General features: G+C 37.1%; 1 protein-coding gene across 1 annotated transcript; it reads right to left on the minus strand.

Annotated features, from left to right (window-relative positions):
• Window positions 1-6,331: 6,331 nt before the first annotated feature.
• On the minus strand, window positions 6,332-9,780 carry LOC105058091 (ninja-family protein AFP3). The gene is made up of 2 exons (XM_010940882.4): window positions 8,645-9,780; window positions 6,332-6,953 (listed from the first exon to the last, which is right to left on the minus strand). The coding sequence occupies exons 1-2, from the start codon at window positions 9,321-9,323 to the stop codon at window positions 6,517-6,519; spliced, it is 1,116 nt and encodes a 371-aa protein (XP_010939184.1). The 5' UTR covers window positions 9,324-9,780; the 3' UTR covers window positions 6,332-6,516.
• Between the last annotated feature and the right edge of the window lie 10,851 nt (window positions 9,781-20,631).

Here is a 20,631-nt window from a genome sequence, read left to right on the forward strand (position 1 = left end):
CTGTGGATATGTCTTTTAAGCTATTATAACATCCTAGTAATGCATAACATTGTTTTAATGACAATTATGGATTGAAATAAGCAGATTAATTCATAAAAATTGGGATGTAAAAGTATTTGGAGACTAGGATTGAAAGAAAATAAGGCATATATGTGTTTTGAAGTGCTGTGTGTCATTATTGTCATATCAGATAAAAAAAAGTTTGGAGACTAAGTTATATGACTTATCTTACTGGACCTCTGGGTTCTTAAGAATATCTAAATATATAATAGAATTTATGAACTTCTAAGATTCAAGAATATTCCTACCATTTAAAGGTTTCCATATTGAGACCACCAAAAAATCTGCGTTGCTTTGGTAGATTTAACCCAACACAATTAAAAAATGGAGATTCCAAAATCTGGAGTTTGTTCTTGAATTGTGACCTTCTTATTTTGGTGGAATCTGAATATAAACTACTTTTATTGAAATCGAATCTGTTCCTTATTTGCATGGCACATCTTAAGCAATTTCATTTTTTTAATTGAAAATCTAAGGGAACATTGACATAAATGATATTCATGTAAATGAGGTTTGTTTGCTTACTGAATCATAAGTCTCATCTGAACTTACACCTACCTCCAACTATTTAAATGGTTGGAGAAAAGGTCCAACAGCCTCCTAGTCTCATTTTTGAGCATGACCAAGCCATATTGAATGAATGAACATGGCTTGGTATCTGTTGATACCTTGAAATACCAAAGGGTTACTTGATACTTGCACTGACTGTGCCCAATGCTGGCACTAGCCCAACACAGAGTGGCTATTGATGTCTAGCCTAATTCAATGTATGTGATTTCTAGAATTTGATGCAAATTTATGGAACTGAAACGTGCGAATTGACCAGAGATGGGTCAGCAATGACTATTTAAATTTGAATGCGAGGTTGAGGTTACGAGAGTTCACCTGGTTGCTGGAATTATCGCCGGGATTACAGACACGCCTCAGAAAGCCCAGGTGAGCATAACTTGGACCATCTACACAAGTACATACAGTAATTTCCTTTATATATATATATATATATATAGATGCACTGATTGTGTATCTATAAATGCATGAATGTCCATGTATACATTTAATTGCATGATTATAGAAACCTGTGTATACAAACATATAAACACATACTGTGTTTATAATGTAGACATGTATATGCTTGCCTATGTAGTATAAATATTTTCTTGTAAATTATTTTGATAAATGACATATTTTCTCGTGGCCTGATGCAAGCAACATTATTGCTTGGAAAATAATTATATGGGTTTGGTGCGTGGACAGAGAAAGTTGGTTATTGGATACAAATCTCTTGGATTATGGAATAGTCTAGATAGCCTGTTGGCCATCCGCATAAACTTCTTGACCTCTAGGGTTGAGTTGGTGGATTGAGCCTTCTATTCTAGGCTATATGCATATTTTGCAGCACACATGCTGAAAAATGACACAGCATGATGTATCATTGTCATCTGTTCATTTCCATGGTCTATATGCATTTCCTTTCTGCATCTAGTGCATGAGGCTTCTGCCACTGCGGGGTCTGGGAGGGTCACATGTATGCCTTAACCTTCCTATGTGGAGAGGTTGTTTCCATGTTTCGAATACCGGACATTAAGGTCACGATAGAACAAGCTTATCGTTGTCCCAAATCGCACCCTCTGCCTAGCTTATTCTTCTATTGTTTGAAATATGAGCATTTTCATATAAACAATAAAGTTTGGTAATGACACGAAACTTGAGAGAGAAGTACCCTGGCATGGTCAGTGGTCTTAGCATCTAGAAGCTGTTTCACAGTTCCAAAATACAGCTTTACGATTTGAGGATAGTTGCCATCCATTCTTGATTTGAACTTATCTCCTAAATTTCAGAAACTTTTTTAAGAAGATTTGACGTCACTTTTATGGAGGTTTTGACATCAAATGGAGAAAAAAGTCTTATTTTCCACTTCTACAGATGGTTACCAGCACTTTGGGATTTCTAGTATGATTGTCCATATGGACAACTGATTCCCTGATAACACAGTGTGGTAGTTCTGATTGCAACTTCTTCCTTAGGAGTATTAACATTTTGTCCATGAGATTATTCTGAATTCCACGACTTCCACAACTTTGTATATCCTATGAGTGGATAGGATTCATCCACATTATTTCACCACCTAATTTCTTGATCCTTTTCCAGATATTAAGAGATTCTCAGTTTCTCTATTTTCAAAACCTCCAGATTTGATATTTTGAGTTGCAGCGTTCCAGAACAATGATACAGCTATAATTGTAAGTCAATATTCCCAAAAGGCTGAAAATAATAAAACAGACTCACCATTTAATATTTAGGTGAATAACAAAACTTAGTTTCTGTCACCCACGCCCTTATCATAATTTGTTCAAATATGCTATTCTATGTGCAGGCAACACGCAAGATGGTTCATGTCAGCTTGTAACTCTTTTTTCTTAGTTATTGTTTTGGATGTCAGCTTGCAGCTCACAAAGGAACGTAAAAAAGGTTGTAGTCACCACCTTGCAGCCACATGGAAGGCATCCAAAAAGGTGTGGTCTGCCTCGACTTGGTAAATTCAGCAAATATCACTATTATTTGTTCCAGCAGGCACCATTAAGCTTGTGGATGACACTGGAGACATTGATTCGTCGCCAATCTGCCGTTATGTTCTGCATTGGAGACTCTGATTGGCAATGAGAAGCAGCTGGTTCTCCCGAGGTGATGCTTAAGGGCCTGATTTAAGATAAAGAGCCATTTAAAGACTCTTTGCTTTGTTATGATGAAATGAATGTGGTCTGCAACTGATTTTCTGAGGTTTTTTCGAACACTCAAAGGTACTGAGCACATTTCATATGGTTTTGTTCATCCTGTCAGGCATATTGACATCATTCTTTACAACACCATGCTTTTATCATCTCGTGTTCTCTTAGTGTTTTGACGCTCGAGACTTGTTATTGGTGAAGATAGCTGCTTAACACCTCTATTATATGTATAAACAGTGAAGTTGTGTATATGTCAGTTTAGTTGAGAAACATGAGTTTATTGATGTCTTTGAAGCATCTTATTTGCTTTTAATTAAAATTGGGACAGAGCATGGCGATTCTGGTTCTTAGCATTCAGAGCTCATGACTTGACTGGTCATCATGATCTGGTTTCATAAAAGTTAGGAGGAATGCATGTTGCGAAAACACAAACGCATTGCTATTTGTTTGTAAATTCTTGCTTGAATTCATGTGAGCTATTGTTTTACTCGAAGTTGTAAATTTTCAGGTGGAACAATGTAGAGATTTTCTCACTGTAGGAATCCACATTAGTTGTAGCCTAGATGAATGCCAAATAAGCTGTGTTGGAATAATCAGGACAGGGCATGTGGGTCAAAATTGTGGTTTCTATCGAAAGCTCTCTTTAAACAGAATCAAGGCTTCCTTAACATCTGCGCAGCATTCAGACAAACGTTATCCAAAATTAAAAAAAAAAAAAAAAACTTTTCCTGATTAACTTTTGGAGAGGGTTTACCAAACCAGATAACGCAGAAGCTGAAGTTTTCGATCCATAAACCGTTTTTAGTTGCAATCTCTTCAACAGTTTCACAAACAGGAAGCATTATGGTGAATCTGGATACCACATCGATGGCATTGGTTGGTGCTTCTCTTTTCTGCAGATATCAGAGGTGAACAAAGCACTCCTTGCTAACTCGAACTGAGTTGCTATGGCTGGCAACTCCACTGGTAAATAGTTCTCTTTTACCCACAGAAAAAAAGAGAAAATAAGCTGAGACTTTTCAAATAAACTACTGTATGAAATAACTGATACTGGACCAACATGAAGTAGAAAAAGAGGATCTTCATTCGAGATTCTTTTGTATCTGTAGACTCATCCACAATGCTGAATTTTGCCAATGTCGCAATGAATGCTAAAAATTATACAATGAACCAAAATAATTGGAAATGGAACACCTAGTTGGCTCTATAGATTATAGAAGTAACATTTCTCCAAACCAACTGGACCAGGCTACAGCATGAACACTAGATTCTAGATAAATATGTGCTCTCTTCACTGGTCTTTGTAGGTATTAATCACCTCCTCAATCATGTCCAAGGCCCCCAAGAAACAAGAATTGGACATAGATAATTGTTGGAAGCGATGGAGGTTCCCCGGAAAATCCGTAAGCAATCCTTGAGAACCTCTAGTTTATCTAGTAGTTATGCTTGTCATATGGTCCTTTGTTGAAATCAAAATTTAAGAATGAATTCTCATCCCTGTATGCAAGGGTGAACCTGCAAAACAACAAAAATACAAAGGAACATTCTTTAATTATAGACAGGAACAATCTTTAATTACAGACAGGAGAGCAATCTTTTGGAAGGGGCCAGCCAACTAGCCACCACAACTGTTGGCTATTTTAATTTAAAACAAAACCTTTCCTTCCTTTATTTTGAAAAAACCCAACAACAACCATGCAAACAAGTGTTCAAATACCATGAAACCATCTGATAATGTTCACTCCCTGGACCTTTTTCAGTCCTCTTACAATTGGCAAGCTTTGCCCTCGGCTACATCGGTTGGAGCATGAAGGGTAACATCATGCATACAAATGAGTTTCATCTTTAGTGGCAAGTATATCGGATTGTATGAAGTCTGTGCCTTCTTCGATGGCTCTTTGCAAAGGTGCAACAAACTTATCAGAAGCTAATCTCCTCGATCCATATAGGATACAATTATGATGCGATGGCCCTTAGTCTTATAGGTGCATTATTATAGACAAAAAATACCTCGTTGAGCAAGTAGAACTTCTCAAAATTGGATCTAGTGATTCAAAGGAAAATGAAGTATAATGTGCAATTTATTCAGGATATTAACCTGCAGCAGTTTATTCAGGAAATTCGCCATCCGATCCACACCATGCAATATTAAAAGGACGAAACGTTTGCAAAAGGTTGCTTTGGTTTCAGACTTGGGTAATCATATAAAGGCCTTCCAACAGAAACACTGGCAATTGACAACAGGAGCATAGTGACAGAGCCTGCAATGTATCAGGCAAAGGTCATATGGAACCCAACAAATGGAATGGCAAAGAAATCAGCGTTACATATATTGTGAGCCGTGGCACAGGAAAAGATAGAATAAACAATATAGCCATTAAGCAATAAACAATATAGCCATTAAGATGGAACTTCTATATACTGATACTCCAAAGAAGGGACTACTCTAAAATAGAAAACATACTGGAAAGTGAAGGATTTAAAGAAGAATTTGTGTTTTTTGGCTTATAAAGAGAACCCATCCTCTACTGCTTTAATCTCTTTCCCCCTGAAGCTTTGGCTTGCTTCACTCTTTTCTTGCCTTCTATATGAATCTTAAAAGGGTTAGTTGTGTTGAATATTCCTAATACTAGAGCTTCCTTGTTTTGTTATCTGTAATACTCGTAACGATGCTCTTCAAAACCTTTGTTGGAAGAAACAATATTCTTCAAAACTTGTTTAGTGCTGTCAATATAACAGGTCGTTTAAACAGTAGAGGTTTTACCAGAGGGCTTAGTTTAGCCTGTCCAACCCAGTTCAAATCGATTACTATAATTTTTATTAGCTTGGAATGGCTAATGAAAAGAAGAATGTAACTGTTTATCAGGCAACCAAGTTAGTGAAAAACTAAACATTTTCCTCAAATCATATTTTAAAATCAAGCAAGCTCAGACCACAGCAATCTACACCTATTGGTGCAGGGTAGTCCTCTTCATCCAATTCAATATGGTGGTCAGAGAAATATTGCCTAACCAGGAGCCTTGTGTCACTTGCCATGCTTGTAACCATTCTAATAGACTCCAAATAGGAGGACCAACTTTAAGACCGTTAAAGTATCAAGACACTAAAGCCATTCACATGACCCTCACCAACCTCATAGGTGGTATATAGACCAACTGGCCCTTGGCTTATGAACCATTTCAAAGTGCATTTCAATTATTCACAAACCATCGGTAACCATCATTAAAATTATCCATTTCTTCAACGACATTTCCAATAATTAATGAGATAAACTATTTAAAGAAGCAAAAGAAAACTCTGATAATTGACTTTTTTCCACCCTGAAATAAATTTAATCTGGTTAAGTAGCTTTTGGACAGATAACCTGTCCTTAAACCAACACATTACCAATCAGTTTGCTAACTAGTAACTACCAAAGGAACAAAGAAACCTATTGATCAAACCACCCTACACTAAGGATACTCTTCTCCATATACACATCCTTGATTAACCCTTCCTTTAGACCATTAAAAGATCCAGTAAAAGGGAGAAAGACACAGAACCCATGAGTCAAGATGGATGCGAGAATCTCTTCATTTACCTTTTTTTTCTTTCCCCTTGAATAAAAGCACCCTTCATCCACAAGGAGAAACCTCCACTCTTCCATGCCAAAGAAGGAAAAAGAACCAAACAAAAAACAAAGGAGAAAAAATAAAACTTCTTTTTGGGTCGACATATTAGGGAAACATTATCACAAGAAGGCAGGTGGTGAGGGGTTCACAACAATATGCCTGAGAGGGTGGGCGACGTCGCCGCCTCCGGCATGTCTGACAAACTCGGCAGGGGTGAGGAAGCTGCCATGGCACACACAAACTATTCGCACCTCTTCTCCCTTCTTGTATTTGTAGAGGAAGCCTTCAATTCTTCTCCCATTAGGACCCTCTCCCCTGGTAGACACACAAGGCATCTCTTCCATCATGTTTCTCTCCACCTCTTTCATCCCGCTGGCCCTCCTTGCGATCTTCTTTGGAGGATCCTCCTCCCCTCCTCCGACAGAGCCGACAGCTTTTCCAACAATTGCTGTTGGAGGGGTGGCTGCCATTTTATGATTGGAATTTTCTGGCAATGACCGGATTGTTAAGGAACTCCTGGCTTCAGTGCAACTGCTGAACCCAGAGATGTCGAACCCTGCGAAACAAATACAATGGAGGCTTATGTCATTGGCAATTGAAATATAAACATCATAGATGTGGATAAATCCCCTTGTCTTCAGGTAAATTTGGCAAAACATAAAACATAAAAGTGACCAGAAATTGACTGAAACGAAGAAAGCAACACATTTCAATAAAATTGTCCAACACTTGCTCTCAAGTGGGGTAAGTTACGGCACCATTCGAAAAAGGAATCCATTTTGGAGGTTTGCTTAATTGCTGATTAGAGCACAAATGCTCCATCAATTTATGAATGAAAGGGATCAAACTGTCAAATATAGGAACAGATATGCTCATACCATATGTATTTATAAGGCCACTCCAACATCCTCATGCTTGTATGTCCTCAAAAGAAAAGAAAAGGAAAAAAGCTATCCTTATTATTATGGAGATACTTCTAAACATGTCATCCCAAGTTGCTAAGAATATTCCCTATATCAAGTAGTTTCTATTAGGTAAATAGTAAGTTAGAAGTGAATACTAGATGCAACACTCTTGGCATTTGTGGCTAGTACTTCGGCACCGATATGAACATGAAATGGAAAGAAACTCTGCTAATCATCAAATGCATTTGGATAATAGGATTTGAAGATAGGTTACAGGTATAATTGGACAGAGGGCATTGACACAGGATGCCTGGCGTTGACCGACGGTTTCAGTCTACCAATCTCAATCTCCATTGGATCCTCGTATAATGGTATTGCAAAAGTCACATATCTGTCGGAAATTTGTCGTGAATGCGACATGGAGGTCTGGTAGATCATTATCCACCAGAGCTTGCTGTATAATTCCATCAGATGGATAAGAAGAGTAAGGCCTTACAGTCATAGCAAAGAATCCGCCATAAGGAAAGCATATAAACTCTCAACTTCTTACGAAATTAAGCACAGTTTCTGCTAGACAACAGGCAAATATTTGAAGCTTCCAGTGATTCCCACTTGGGTATCAGATCAGTTAAATAACTTGAAAATTTTCCCTTCCAATCTCTTGTGGATTCAAGTGATCCATAAAATTATACCAAACCAAATAAGAATCAAATATAACGAGTCACTGAAAAAGTTACAGAAACGTAAACATCTGCTAGCAGCCAAAAAGTAGAATAAAAAGATCAGAATACTGAAACAACGAAAAAGAGACCCATCCTCCTTCCATCAATAAATAATTTCCTAAGAAAAAAAGGTTGATAACTAGCGCATTCTATACTAAAAAAAAAACCAATTTAACAAAAGAAAAATAGTTGAAAGAATTGTGGAAGAGGGAAGTAGTAAAAAGTAAAACCCTCTCAAAGATAATTAATTATACATTTTACAAATCAAGAACAAAATCATTTTAACATAAAGCACTCAAAAAAAAAAAACATTTCACATTAACCATTATGGCTCGACCTAATCACCCTCCTATATAATTCTACATGTAGTGGGAAATAAAGCCATCAAGCAATGTTTTTCTCCCCAACCCCAGTACCTAATTAAACAGTAGACCCACGTACCTTAAAATTCCGACCGTGCCAACCTCAAACAACGACCAATTAACTAACAGTGATGCTTCACAATTATTCACTACCAACAAAATTCAAGAGAAAAAGAACCATTTCTTCTTAAGCAATTCAGCAATAACTCAAGAATGATACCATGAACATAAATTTTGAAGCAAGACAAGATCTTGCACCTTGCATCGGCCGGCTATCGTACTCGGACATGCCGGAAGAGCTGCTCCCCTGCGAACCAATCGATCCCTGCGACATCTGCCGAGAAACCACCCTGCCGGAGCCCGGCGCCCACCCAGGCGTCCCCGGAGGAGCGGCCCCATTCATCAACCCTCCAAAGTGACCGCCACCGGAAAATCCATGGCACCCATTGAGTGCACCCTCAAACTTCCCCACCTTCATCACCACCGGCGCTGCCAAGCTCCGCCTTTTCTCCCCTTCTTCATCCACTCTCCTCCCCTGTTTCAAAGAATTCCTCTTCTCCAACCTTTTCCTCTTCGCCTCCATCCTCTTTAAGCTCTGGAGTTCCTTTCTCTTTCTCCTCTCCTCCTCCGTCTCAGTTGGAAGAGAGCTCGTCCTGGAGAGGGCGGTGATCACCGGGAACTCGGGCTCTCTCGGTGACGACGAGAAGGAGGCGATCGAGGAGGAGCGGACCAGCTTCTTCCCTTTGTGGTCGGCACCGAAGCACCCGCCGAGGGAGAGCCCGAGGCTGAGCTCGATCTCGTCGGAGTCCCCGCCGGTGGCCTCCGGCTGCTCTTCGGCTAATATATTCCCGGAGAATCGTTTCAAGAAATCTCTCGAATAGCTCTCATTCCGCGAACAAATCCGCTGTATTTCCCCCTCTGTCGTCTCTTCCTTCATTGAACCAGAACAACAACACAAGGAACTAAAGAACTAACAAATAAAAAACAAGGAAAAAAAGCGAAAAACCTGCACGATTTCTTCAACCACAGAAGAAACTACACGATTTCTACCCAAAAATATTGCCTTTTTCCCACAGGTTTAACCATTTCACCGAAATATAAGAATTCGTGATTCCAGATTCGGCTTTGATTCATGATTTTACGGGATATTTGAAGAAAAATGAAGAAAAATCGCGAAACAGAGCATAGAAGCCATGAGACGAGAGAAAAAGAGAGAGAGAAAGAGAAAAAAGATCAAGAGTTCTCCTATCGATCGAAGAGAACGGGAAAGCAATATCGAAAAGAGGAATCGAAGAGAGAAGCCATTAAAGAGTTGGGAGAACGATGAAAGATTGGAACATAGATGGAATTGGAGGGAGAGAGAGGGGGAGAGCTCCTCTCTTAGCGCCCCTGGGAAATTTTGTGGGATTCCCGAAATACCCATCCTCGTAGCCTGCGTTTGCTATCCTACGCCACGTGTCGGGTTGGAGGGCGAGAGGGTGGACACGTGGCGGAGCCAATAGCCGGAGTTGTCGCCGAACAAGCGGCGCCATGCTTCGAGCTCGCGAGCGGGCATCGGCCATCGCCGGACACGTGTCGCCACGGCAGAGGCCTCGCTCCGCCGCACACGTGTCGCTCTTTTATCCGATCGGCGTCGCAAAGTGGCGACGTTTCGCTCTCTCTTTTAAAAAGCCTAGCTGTCTTCCATCACGAATTAATTCAAATCTTGCCTTTTCACAACCCATAACAATTTCTATGCGGTAGAAGGATCACCGTCGGATTTTCTCCCGTCAGTCCATCATGAAACGTGGACGGATGCGCTTGCTACCGTACAAAATTGTCTATGCTGGCACTCCTCGTCGCCAGATCACGCGTTGGGAAGCATTTTGGATTCCCACACCGTTTGCTCAGTATAGAAACTTGATCATCTAAGGTTTAACGTTTCAATAACGCAGCCATTCCCCCTGCAACTGTTATATCCGAAACGTTATCTCCTCAGCAAAATAAATGCTACTAAAAGACCCAAATGCCGTACAAATACTAGAAAAGATGATATAAAAAATAGCGACATTACTAACTTGTTGTGCAGTATAATATTGCTTCTTTAAGGACGTTGTCAGGCATTCGGTGCGGTGGACTGACAGGAAAAGATCCAGTTGCCGAGTTTTGAGCGGTCTGGGCGAGTCGCGCCCTGAGTCGCCGAGTAGGTCGGGACCAAAAACCGGGGAGATCGGCAAGGATTTAGAGGGCGGGAGAGCGGTCGTAAGGCCGAACACGTACTACTTTATCTTTTCTGACACGAAGCGGGGCCCACCGGCCGACTTTAAAGGCGCGAGGGTGCAGCATCTGCTGCCACGTGTACAGACAGGGCGCCTCTGGACACGTGTATTTCCAGCCCCGCGGACCCCACAACAGCTCATCCGAAAGGGCAACTTGCCCGCTGACTGATACGTGTCGAGCTCTCGATCCGCAAGGACATCCCGTGACGTCACCCAGTTTTTGTCGCCGCCCGCGCACGATGTCGCCACGAGATCTTCTTCAGATAGCCTGCCGGACACGTCATTGCTGCTGACGTGGGAGGACGGAAAGCGACCTCCTCGTCGCGCCACGTTTCAAACAATACGCGCCCCGCCTCAAACGTCCCGGTCAGGTGACTGGAATCCGGGCGATCACCGCCACGTGTCCCGCTGAAGGGGGGAGTCTAATGGTAGGGGCATCTTCGTCAGAAAGGTAGGCCGAACGTAACCTCATCATGAGCCGTAGGATGTCCACTGGATCACTTTGACGATGAGATGTCTCAATAAAATCCTTGGAATATACTCTCATATTCTTAGATGGTCCCTCTCCATATACCAATGTTTTAATTAAATTGGTACAACGCAGTTGGTGCATGTTTCCCCTGACATGCAAGATGGGATGGATGCCACGTGGCATCTTTCATGCTTATATGATTGGTCTCTTTATCTTATGTGTGACAGCTGATTGATGGATCCGCTTGCATGCGCTCTTACTTGAGTCCAAAAGGCTGTAGCAAGCTGGAACTTGCACCCATCTCAATCTTCAAATTGCCCCATTTGCATCAACTCTTAGAAAATGACTTGCCTTGTGCCATCCTGCACACATATGTTGCTAATCTTTTTTGGATCCATACAGCGCACAACTAGTAGATCATGTCGGGTTCAAGTCCAACTCTGTCTAGATTCATCGGGGTTCAAAGATTAGATTGAAATCTAACACATTCCTTGATATCTTTTGGCTCACATTAGATTGGGTCAAGATTTAGATTAAAGGAATCTACTGTTGTTACATCCAATAAAGTAAGTCTATTTGGTTTCTCATCATGGTAGGGTGGGTCCAATCTCTTAAAGATCTACTCTTGAATGGAATTATCTAACTCATGAATTTAAATTTTAGATATGGTTTGGTTTTGAAGTTAATAGTCACGTATGCGTAAGATCCAGTTGTTTAGCCAACCCACTTATTCCTTCAAACCAATATACTATTTGTCATTCTGCTTTATTCGTTTACTTTAGGTGCCAAAGTCGTGCACTTACTCTAATTTGATTATGACTGCAATAATACGATGACTATCAGACAACAATATAAAGCTTATGGACCGACTGTACTCAGGGAGAGAGTTGTTAACCTGAGATTGCATGGAAATTGCCTCGAAAATAAGGAGTAAATTACAAAAAATCTCTTTGATATTTATATTTATTAAATTAACAATATAAGTAAAATCATTTATTTTATATAAAAAAATGAAATTATTTTTAAATGAAGAGGATAATACTCAAGTTTTCTTATATCCTTACTTAAGGTTATTTTGGTTATTTTTGATTTTTTTTTTCCAATATGATATTTAGGTTCAATTTAAGATTAACGATTTGACTAACATTCTGCTAAGTTACGAGTTAAAGTGTTAGATAAAAATAAATCTTAGAGGAATAAATATAAATATTTAAAATTATTGCATGTTAGTATAGTTTACTTTTAATCTTGGAAAGAACTTTTATAATTTACTCAAAAATTAAAAAATATATATATTGAGAACTGCTGAAATACATAATGCATGCATCACTTGGGATATTGGTTTCTCAGGGTTGAAACCACTGGACTCTATCACACAAGTTGCAACATCATGCATCAACCACACCAAATAAGCTTGCGAAAAAGGAAATAGATAATTGGGCAACAGATTGTCTACATTATCTTGCAACAAACCAAGTGGTAATTAAAGTATTGTTAGGCCACCAAGCAAATGGTAATAGTTTAAGTATAAATCTCCGGCTGATTATGCTGCATGCTTCAAGTAATGGTTTTATGTAATAGATCTAATTCTGACAATCATTTGTTACTTGTATACATTGGCATGTGTGCTCGTACATGATCATGGACATGGGCATGCATCCCGATATGATCGAAGGGTGGAGGGTTACAGTAGGCACAATTGCTTTAGCTTTATGTTAAAGGAGAGGAATGGTGGGGGGCAGAACAAATGGGGAGGTTGTAGGTAGGGTCCATTTTCTTGAGATCTTCAACACCACACCTATTTCTTGCACTGTTAGAACCCAAGGCACAAAGTATGATCTGCCCCACCATATTTATGGTTGCCTAATCTTTTTTGGCAATCAAATGATAAGGACTCTCCTTTCACTCTCTTCAACTTGTTTAATCCTTTGATATTTTTTAACACTTAAACCTTTGAAAATTGCATGGGCGTCTAACATACCTAACAACTAGCAAGCAAAAAGTTATAAATATGTCATTGGAGGTATGGAGTGCCTGTGGATAATCCTAACCGATATCCATATTTAAATGAATGTTTTAATCTAAATTTTCTTTTCTGAACTTGTAACATTTCTATTTTTCTAATCCTTAACATGCTAGCATGTGGAACAACTATCAATGTTAGAGGCTTGTATTTCTACTAGTGCTGTCTTTTCTGAAAATAAACTTGCACAAGTTGGATAAATAATATAAAGTTCCATAGCATTACTTAATATTACAAATTTTCTATATTATTAAATTTGCAGAAGTGTGCAAAAAATTAGTTAATATAAATACATGCATTACTTAATATTAACTGTATAAAAGGAGGCTTTATATAATTGGTCCCAGAAACGAAGAATTCATCTATAATTTTTCAAGTTTGGTCGGGGCAAAAATGTTCTAGTTTTATGATAATATCGCAGCAGAAATCCACTTGGCTTGTTACATCATTTGCTACCAGGGTTTTTCCACTCTTTCAGAGTAGGTATCCTTCTCATGCCTCTATCATGGACCAAGACACTAATGTTCATGCCATGCTTTCTATATTGACCCATATATCGACATCACTATCAAGAATATCTTTAGATTAAGACGTAAGCAGATGGAAGATTTTTTTTTTTTTTTTGATGCAAAGGGATGTGTTAATCACCAAACTTTTATCATGTTTAGATCAAAAAGGATACAGGAACACCAAAGTGGCTGCCTTGAGGATTTGGCAGCAACCTTGTAGAAGAGCAGTTTTAGAAACAACCGAGAGGAAGAGAGAACAAAAAGTTTGAAATGGTGCAGCAGAGGTGGGATCGATGACAAATGACGGATCTCTACTCAAAAAGAAGAGGACAAATAACGGATGGGACAATGGAATGGACTGTTAAACTAAGAAGATTTTTTTGTGTGGTGTTGGGTTGGGGTGGGGGGGGAGGTAGGGCATATGGGACATATCACCTTCAATATTTAATCCATCTGAATAAGGGTAAAATCCACTTCAAATCCGAATATATATAACTCTGTACAAAAGACAATGAGGGAAAAACAATAAGAGGAAAGTTTTTTCTTATTTAAAAATGATATATGTAGCAACTCAGGATCTCATCTATAGAAAAATTAGCCATAAAATATTATTTAAATTTTTGATTCTATACAAATATCTAAAATTATCTAGTCCATAATCAATATAGAACTAAACACATATTCGTATAAGTCTTTATATACTTCTCCCTTTTAAATTTTGGCATCTTCGTTAGACAAAAAGTTCAAATCCATTTAAATCTAATAACAAATACTACAAATTCAATCAACAAACATTATAATCAATTTAAGATCAGTCCGAACAGACCTATGCTGCAATATCCCTCATTTATATAAACATTGAATTGAGTTTATTTTGATATTATTTATAGCAATCTAGAACCTCAACAAAAAAGATTAATCGAAATGTATTATGTTGATTCATCGGTCCTCTAAGTACTCAAAATCTATTCCGTGCATAATTAATATAGGACTAAATACACGATCACACGAGTCCTTATAACATAAGACGAGAAAGATTTTAATATTTATTAACCTAAGTTGAGTATCCAAGAATAAAATAATTATTTACTGATCTTGGTTCGCATAACTAGGGACCAGGTTAGTTTAGGATGATGGAAAGTTAATAAAAAGCCATATTTGCAATTTAGATAGATATTTTATAGATCAATTTGTAAATAGCAGTACGATAAGGTATTATATATACTTTTGATTAAATGTTGAATATGACATGAAAAAAATCCTAAAATAATACATAAAATAAGACAAAATCAAGTATTTCATAATATTTTGAACGAAATAGATATAACTAAAGAAAGAAATATGCGAGAATATATGCTATAAACATAATGAAATGGAATTATCACGGTATAAAATGTTTAGATCATGCTTAGTAAAGAAGGTTCATAATTTTATCAAAATTTATCATTTAGCATTAAGTACTCCTAGACAAATAATGCAGCAAATTCTCACCATGTCTCTCAAAAAATAATATGAAAATATCTTCTTTTTTTATGATAACTAATGTAGAAATATCTCCTACACATACGAGATCCGCAACTTTTGCCTATCACGGACTTGAACATGCCAAGTTCTATTTATGAAGCTTGTTGTTCTCATAGCAATGTTTTATATATTTCTTGGAAGTAAAAGATGAGAGTCATCATGGATCATCTTTCGCTTTCATGTACCATATTCTTCTCTCATATGATAATAAACTAAGATTCATGCCAAGCCATCGAACTGCTGCTTGTTTCTCAATTTGCCATGCTAATCTACTGCAGATCTTGCTGTACCTGTAGGTGCAGGAAAAATGACCGCTCAAGGACTTGATGATTTGCCTGCATTTCTCTTTTTTTCCATGATAAAAATAAGGAGAGGTCCCACCTAAGATTAAATTAAGAAAAAAAAAATGCAGCTTCAAAGATCAGCAGGTAGGGTGAATACAAAGTCCATATTGCAAACTAGAGGGACCTTCACCCATGGGGTAAAGAGATGGATTAAAACAGTGACTTCATGGTTCAAAGAGACCCCTTATGCTTTAAGGATTTGCTTTCATCATTTTGGAAAATATAAGAGACAAGGTCATTGCTCGACATTTGTGTTTATCAACGGTCTTGAACCACACTCGAAGGAAAAAGAAAAAAAAATCCACATCTTGCCCCTTGAACAAAATTAAATTACTAAATCAATCATCCAGTAATTTAATATACATTTCTAGATAAATTGATATACAATTTTTAGAATATGATATTCACAAGTATAAAATTTACATCTAAATGATACATATTCGAAAGGGACTCAGGAAGAAAGAAGGTCTCACAGACGAATAACTTGTCAGAAAGAAGAGATATGGGCAGAACGGATGCTTCACATATGCATTTTTTTCTTTAAAGTCATGGGATGGATGGACTTTGTTAGGAGTCCCATGCTGCTTTAATTTTTTGCTTTTCATTTGAAGATGGTTGTAATGGGATACATGGCAAAATGGAGGCTGGCTCCGGATAATCTTCTTTGGTGTGTGCATCAGAGGATTTTTATTCTTGTCCCTCTCAATGAATGTGCCTGTATGAATTTAATAAGGCGACCACATGAGAGGCAAGCTCTAGTTCATATTACATGAAAGCGACCCAAGTGTTCTACAACTGGAAAATGAATAGGAATGCATTAAAAGCATGTTTCAGCAAACAGGTGCAAATATTTTAACAATAGCAAACTGGATAGTGTTCGGATTCTTCAATGAAAACATTTAATTTTAATGATCATATCACTTCATGTGAGTGTTAACCATGATGCAACATGACCATATCTATTTGGAAGAATGCATCTAATAGTTGTATATTTCGGTGGTTTAGGATTCAGTTCAGAACTTGCAATTTGCCTTCCTAACAAAATGGATTTGTTTAGACTAGGATGAGAAAACTTCCTTTTTACAATTTATATAATTAATTATCGAATTTTGTTTTAAGTTATAGAAAGTCTTTTGATAAAATGATTTGAATCAATTATGTCTTTTCAGTAGACAGTAAGAAGGCAATAAGTAGAGATTGAATGAATTAATCATATCTTTTTCATATAGAACATATCTAATAAAGCTTTTTTCCCCATTGTATATTGGACCAACTATATCCAGAACCTGTTCAATTCATAATATTTTGCAATTCGTTCATGATTTAGTAAATATCAGGTAACTATAATGCATCTCACCTCTTGTATTCTGAAAGTCCTCTCATTGCAGCCTCCCCTCTGTGTTAACGATTGGAAGCCTGCAAAATTTGACCACAAAATCAACTCTGAATTGATAGGATAAAGTGTCTTGCATGCGCAGCCAATCGGGCTTGCGCTATTGGTCACATCTCTTTGCTTGGCTACTAAAAGTCCTAGTTTGGATGGTACATCTCCAAGAAAAATCTAGACATGAGGATCTCCCTCCCATTCTCTCTCTCTCTCTCTCCAAGAAAAATCTAGACATGAGGATCTCTCTCTCTCTCTCTCTCTCTCTCAAGAAGAGAGAAAGAAATAAAGAAGAAGATTGCTTACAAATCACAAAAGGGAGTTGGATGCATGGATATATCAAATTTTTTACTTAAAAATTTTATTAATTTTTAAATAAATCTTAATTAAAAGGAGTAAATAGTTTATTAATTCAAATCCTAAAAAATTGTGTTCTTGCTTAACTACCTCTCTTTGACTAAATCTAATCAACCTTATCTTATTTGGAATTTTACGACACCAGTTCAATTAGATCATAGATAAATCTCAAAAGTTTTTGTTTCTAAATATTTATTTACATGTGCCAATATGCTAGTATTAGAAAAGATATAAAAACCCCGTGGCATGCGCATCTCTCGCATGTGTTGTATATAGTAAAGTTGTTAATATGATAGGTCCTAGGGGTGGCAAAATGGGTTGACGGGTCATAAATGGGTTGACCCATCTATGACCCAACCCATATAACATAAATCCAAATCCGACATGTTTATTAAATAGGTTGAGATTCATAATCCATACATAGATAACTTTTTAAGCGGATTACTCGTATAATCTGTTTATGACATAATTAATAAATTAATATATAAATTTTGAAAAAATAATAAAATCTTTAAAGAAATCAAACAAGATCCAACAAAAACTCATAGTGATGATACAACAAACCTACTAAATATATATATAAAAACTAGCATCAATCATAAATAAAAATCCATTTCAATGTAACAGTAATTGAATCATACCACTAATATATCTATACTTAAATTTCACAAATCAACGAAATTTTAACATCGAATCAATCTAGCGAAATACAAGGAACACATCCTACACAAACACCTATAAACAAAAATGACTTTTACATTGTATCAAGTACAAATATAATAAATATTAAACTATAATAACTTTAAAAAAATAATAATAAATTAAAAAAAATTGTTGAAAGAGTAAGCTTATAATAGTTATTTACTTAGGTGTGCAGTACCTTAAATTTATAGCTATTATTATTAATCATAATTTTTTTTTTCTTCCCTTATTGATGTTAGGATGATAAATAGGAGTAGTAATTGGCAAAGCTGCAAAGGTCACACTTGGTCCACTTGGCGCGAGAGAGAGAGAGACTACAGAGAAACTAAGAATAGAAGAAGCAGAGAGTGGGGTGCGGCTGTGAATCTTTGGGGTGAGGGTTAGATTGAGATTAGATGTCGTTAGGATTTAGAGTTGTTATAAACTTGATAAAAATAATTTTATTTTTTTAATAAATTTATAAAAATATAAAATAGATTATACAGGTCGTATTCAGATTCGTGGGTCAACCCACGAATGACACGAAATTGTATGGATCATAATCAGATCGACCTGTTTTCTACCCGATCCATGTAAGCCCAACCCGAAATCGCTTAATTGCATGTCGGGTTCGTGCGGATTCGTGGGTGATATCAAAAATTGCCACCCTAGATAAGAAGCAGGCAGTCCTAAATATAGCGTAATACTCTTGGATATCCTTATATTAAGATACAAATATTTCTCATATTTGACTAATAAACTTAATATTTTAATCAAGACATTTTGTTTAGAATATCTACACGCTTTAAAGATCAGCATTTTTTTATGTTGATACTTTTAAGACACAATTTTGTTGATGTAATAAATAACTTTATCTTGAGCGTATTTAAGTATCTCTTCCAGATGCTAGACAAATTTTAAAATTACAAATATGATGGGAATATTTGGGCTGATTTTGAACTTGGCCCAATATATGTGGCATCCACATGGCTGAGCCTGGTTTGGAGTAAACATAACGGCTACGGTTAATTGTCAAATGGTAAGCAAAGAAAGGACCAGGCATACAAATTTTAGACAAGCCCAGTATTTATTTAGGATATTTGTGCTTTCACTTGAGGGGGAGAAAATGCCATCTTAAAACTCCTTAACAAGATCAGATAAAAAATTGGACATTTTATATTAAATTTATCAACTCGGGCATGCAAATAAAGAAAGATGATGTCATAATCACAATTATTATTATTATTGTGTAACCAATAATTAGTATACCATTCCTATTATCTGGTTAAATCAAAAACATTGTTTTTATAATTAATTCAGCATGGTTTTTTAATCCGAGAAAGATGCAGTATTTGATCTCCAGCATTCTTCATTTCATGAATTCACAATATCACAGCGAGGTGAGCATAAGGAAACCTCAATACAACACTTGTGGACTCATGTCTAATAGTTCGTACAAGTTTGTATCAAACGCGGCCCGTGTTCGCTAACAAAGGGCCAATGAACCACTTTCCAATGATCTAGTCCAAGAATCCAATATTATGCTTGTCTCAAGCCTTCAAAATTCTTAACAAATTCATTTTATTCTAAACCCAAATCATAGCTTATGGATTTCCTACTTTGTAGTGTGAGTTTTGTGATGCAAAGATCATCTGAACAATCCAAAAAGAAAATCTAGCAACAGCTACAGAGGGCAGAAAATGTCTCCTGAGAATGTAGAACAGAATACAACTCCAATGAAAGAATTCTCCTTGCAACCATTATTATTCCACAGTTTTGTTTAAAAGCAAGTAAAAGTAAGCTATTCATGAACTAAAAGTGCAGAACCATAGATTCAGCTTATTTGAAAAGCTATTAAAAACTTTAATAAATTGAGATAAGAATGGACTGAGTTCTGTAGAATAAGATCAAATGATGTCTTAGGTTACAAGGACTGGTGAAGAAGGGAAATAATTAGGTGAAACGGACCCAATTTCCAGTGACAAAGTCTCATGCTGCTCAAACTGCGGCTACGCCTCCACATTTCTTCGACTGCAATAAACTTTGACATAAAGATCTTGCTCGAGTCCCTTTGTTTTTAGGAGAGCTGGCACAAAATATAAACCTGGTGATTGAAAGAAAAAATGTAGACCTGCTGATTCTCTTTCCTCCCAAGTGATTCCTGGCCTCTAGTTCATAGATTTTCATCCACAAATGGCAAGCTGGGGAATGATATTGGAATATTTTATTTGCTTACAGGCAGAAGAAACCAATAATAACGCAAGATCAAGCCAAAAACACAATATTATGACACTATATGAATATTCTAAAAATAAGTGAAATGAATCACTACACTTCACATTCAAAACCGGAGACTAGAAATGAGGGATGGAACCTAAAAAACATGCTTCTTGCCTCCTAGAAGAAATAAGACAAAATATATTTGTGAAGTGGGCCAAAACTTAACCCAAAATGCATCTAAGTATAGGCATAAGGGAAAGAAAAGATTTTGGATACCCCAATGCTCTGTCAAAAAGTATCAGTAAGCTGCAACCAATTCAAGGTAAAATGACGAGAAAACTAACCATCAAAAGAGCGCTATTTCCACACCTGATCGTCTTTCTCAACTGCTATGTCTAACTAGTGGTTGATAATATTTCCACCATACTGATAGTTGACTGAACAAATAGCAAGGGTTAAAATTACCGTCACAA

Source organism: Elaeis guineensis, chromosome 15 (genome assembly GCF_000442705.2).
Source record: "Elaeis guineensis isolate ETL-2024a chromosome 15, EG11, whole genome shotgun sequence".
Lineage (NCBI taxonomy): Eukaryota > Viridiplantae > Streptophyta > Magnoliopsida > Arecales > Arecaceae > Elaeis > Elaeis guineensis.